Genomic DNA, 4,194 nt, shown 5'->3' with positions numbered 1-4,194 from the left:
TTCGATGATATTATTGTAACATTATAATATGATAACAACAATATTAATCCAATACAAAATTAGCATAGGCATCACTAGGATAACGACTTTGACAAGGCCTAATTGAGTTTAACTTAATTTAATCTCGCATATTATGAACTTGGAGATTTTACTATTTTCCCCCCAAAAGATCAGGACAGAAAGGTGAGTGTGTGAATAATATATAAACTTGAGTCACTGCATAGAAACTGTGTATATAGTAAATACAATACACAGTATATTATACATAATTTAATCAGCGTCACCCTCATCTACAAGTAAAGATGGCGAATCAAGAAACCTCCATGCTTCAGTTTCTTCTTTTTCACCAACTCCCTGGATAGGTTCCTACCCTATGATACAGACAGCATAGCCCAACAAATCTGAGCTATTCCATTCCAAAATGATCTTCATAATAATAATAATAATAATAATAATAATAATAATAATAAAGATAGTAATAATAATAGTAGTAATAATAATCTGTACAATTTATGGGGAAAAAACCCAAGGCAACAAACATGGAGGTTTGTTTAGGTTTCTAAATTTTACCGGGAGGAAACAGGGTTTAAGGCTCTAGCGAAGCCATTCATGGCTCCATACCCCTTAGAACTAAAACCCAAGCAGCCAAGAAGGCCCTGGCGGTAGGGCAAAAAGGTCTTTTTCCTCAACTCTTCAGCCTGGGCTCTGTTGGCTTTATAGTGCAACTCGTGCGGCGAAGGCGGCACCCGCCTCTTCCCAACGACGCCGTTCGTGGGCTTCCCAGTCACTCTCTTGGCCCAAGACCTCTGCGTCTCGCTACTACTACTATTATTACCGTTGTTGGAGAGGTTCGGTTTCTTTTCCTTTGTAGGAGAGAATGTTATGGTAGACCAGAACTTGTTGTTACTCCTTCCCTCACTCTTGCTCCTCAGAAAGTCCTTCAGGAAAACCCACCGCTTCGAGCTCCTTCCCGCAGACGACGATCTTGAAGACGATCCTGAACCTAAACCTGACCCTGAAACCGAAGGTGTCGCCTCCAAACCAGAACCCGAACCGGAACCCTCCATGTTGTTGCTCTCTGTTTCTAACGAACCGTTACTATCTTGGTTAATATTTTCATTGTTCTTCTGGTTTCTCCTTGGGCTCTTCTCGGGCTCTGATGGGCCGTTATCCTCCTCGATCTCGGCCCACTCCATGTGCGCGTTGCTTCTAAGAGGTGACATGGATCTGGTCCTTCTCCGAAGGGACTTATCGCGAAGCCTCAGATCCCTTCCTCGAACAACAACAAGTTTAGCTTCTGCAACTTCATCGCTATTTTCTTCGTTTTCTTCTTCTTCGTCCAGATCCAGCAAGGGAGCGAGGACCTGAGGGCGTTCCAGGTGGCAGGAGAGTTTCATAGGCCGGATCTGGCCGTTCAGGAAGAGCTCGTCTGCCGAGCTCATCGAACCGGGCCCGGTCGGACCGGAGGACCCGAAATGAGCGGAGAACTCGAACTCGTAGCCCATTGGAACCGAAGACGAGGAGGAGGAGTGGTTTGCTTGGTAGGAGGAGGAAGCGGCGGTTATCGCGAAGTGTAACGGGCTGGCGGGGGCGCTGTAGAAGAAGCCGGAGACTGGTGGTCCTCGGCCCGGGCTTGAGGGTGCGCTGACGTATGGGGTTGAGCAGTTGCTGTCGTAGGCGTCGTCGAAGACGGAAGTGAAGGATTCTTCAGCGTTATTGTTGCTGCTGCTTGTTGGGTTGGTGGGGGTTGGTTTGGGGAGTTCCATTGTTAATGGTGACAGCGTTGGAGTGTGAAAGAAGGAGGGAGAGGGAGAGAGAAGAAGGAGAAGAAAGAAGAAAGGGAGGGAAGGGGAGAGTGGTGGATGACCTTTGTAAGGTCTGTGAAAACTGACCTGACGGCAATGCACACAAAATAATGTGTAATAATAATGTTAAATTAGTATTATTATGATGGGGGTGCCATGTGGGTTATGGTTTTGCCCTTGTTTGTGTCCTTTTATTATCGTGAGTTGCCATTGTTTTCATTATTGTCTCCCTGACTCCCCATGGTCCCTACTCCCTAATCCCATGCTTCACTTCCATTTATGGAGAAACCAGAAAATTTAAGAAGCGATTAAAATTGTGAAAGGCCGGTATCGTGCATCCTTGTGGAAAACCGAACTAGAGGTTGGATTGATGGGTGAAAGAATAAATGATGAGAGCTCACCTTAAAAAGGTTACTTTTCATATGACAAAAATAAGAGTTAAGCTGTAACATATTAACTTCAGTAAACATTGCGGGCTCAACATATTAGCTACTAAAATGCATGTAAAAACACTTAATTACTAATAGTAATAGGTGCTTCGCTAAAATTATCATAAGGAGGCCACTCAGATAAACACGCTTAAAACGTCTTTTTTTAAAGATGTTTTCATATTGTGTTTTAATTGGTTTCTGTATAATTTATTCGGTGTTCCTCATCACATATTATTAAATTCCTCAAAAGATTTTCTTTCCAAAAATACTAAAAAATATTTAATTTGGACTAAAACAAAAAAAGTAATAGATTAACTATTAGATTTTTTTAAAAGATTATTTACATAAAAAATATATCACATTCATAAATATATATATATATAAAACAAGCTCAAGCGTTTAAAAATTTTTATAAATAAAAAAAATAATTAATTTATATTCGTACAATATATAAAATAATTACTATATTATTATTATATTATAGATTAAGATTCACTAATTTAATTTTTTTTATTTTTAATATAAGTATTAGAAATAAATAAAATTTTTATAATTAAATGTAGTGTAACAAAATATATATAATATTAATTAGTTCTTAAAAATTTTAAAAAAATAGTTTCTCATTTTAGTAAAATAACTATTTATTAAAGTAGACAAATTAATTATTTTCTTCTCATATACGGTTTTTTTAAGACATAAAAGCAATTAATTAGGACATTGGTTAAGATAATTAAAGTCACTATTTCATTAAATTTTTAATTTAAAGAAAAATCCTAGTTAATTTTGGTATAGAAATTTCGAATTTAAAAACATTGATAAAAATTATGTTGAATTTTGATTTATTTGATTTTCATTTAAATTAATCACTACATAAGTTAAAGTTCTGTTTTTAAGTTATATTCGAGCTTTAATCTGATTTTTAAAGTTTCAATTTACTTAGTTTGATTTTTTAACTTAGATATCCGTGACTCATATTAGGGTTTTAAGTGTTTAGTTGAAAATAAAAAATAAGGTAAAAAAATTTCAATTGTCACGTCAAATAGTCGCTAGAATGTATAATGTAGCAGTCGTTAGTCCATTTCAGCATGTCGTTAACGATTTTGTGAGACAGTGACAAAAATAAGATTAGGAACCAATGTGAGTCATAACTATTAAGTTGGGAGACATAATTGTTAGAACTGATTAGGAACCAATTGGGAGACATAATTTGTTGTTGCTTGATTAGGAACCAATTGTGAGTCATAACTATTAAATTGAGTAAATCAAAATTTTTGAAATTAGATTGAAATATAATTGTCCGAATAAATTATACCAAAACCAATTAAAACACAACATAAAGACATCTTTAAAAAAAAACGTTTTAGGCGTGTTTATCTGAGTGGCCTCCTTATCATAAAGGCAACATTACAAGAAGATAGTTGTTTTGTTAATCACATACGATTCCTTCTTAATGAAAAAAGTACGTGACTATTAATTGTCTTGTTCTATCTCACTTGGAAGTTATTGAAAACAAGAGGCAATCACTTCTTGGGGGAAGGAGTGGCGTTATGACCCAGCATACCCACCTAAACCTAGGCATTCATTTATACGACCCAAATGCACTCTTTTGGAGCATAATTAGAGTATAGGATATTCATTTTAGATCGTATTAGATTAAATTCGCCAAAAATTTAGCATAAATCATTTTTTATTTTTACACCGTGTAAATATAAAGTGGAATATCTACTAAAAGAAGTTATTTTTTTAATTCTTATATTTTTTTAGATGATCATTGATTTAATCATCAAAATCTCTTTTAAGTAGTACTCCTCGTCTAGTTCGTAGCTTATGCCTGATTGAGAATCTACGATTTCCCAAAAATTCACCCATGCAGATAGATATTGTTGAATAGAGTTATGTGTATGGGTGACAAAACGGGTCGAGCCCCTCGGGCCGATCCGTTAAATCCGTTAAAAAAG

The 4,194-nt window shown here is 36.1% G+C and overlaps 1 protein-coding gene across 1 annotated transcript; it reads right to left on the bottom strand.

The window, feature by feature from the left end:
- Positions 179-2,153, bottom strand: LOC107619070. Its single transcript, XM_016321277.2, has one exon. It carries the CDS (start codon positions 1,764-1,766, stop codon positions 567-569), a length of 1,200 nt encoding a protein of 399 aa, XP_016176763.1. The 5' UTR covers positions 1,767-2,153; the 3' UTR covers positions 179-566.

The sequence above is a fragment of the Arachis ipaensis genome, chromosome B09, assembly GCF_000816755.2.
Source record: "Arachis ipaensis cultivar K30076 chromosome B09, Araip1.1, whole genome shotgun sequence".
Lineage (NCBI taxonomy): Eukaryota > Viridiplantae > Streptophyta > Magnoliopsida > Fabales > Fabaceae > Arachis > Arachis ipaensis.
The sequence above is the reverse complement of the archived record's forward strand: the minus strand, read 5'-3'. Positions and strand labels throughout refer to the sequence as shown.

Coding starts and splice junctions, on each gene's coding strand:
- LOC107619070 (XM_016321277.2), bottom strand. CDS start 1,766: ATGGAACTCCCCAAACCAACCCCCACCAACCCAACAAGCAGCAGCAAC.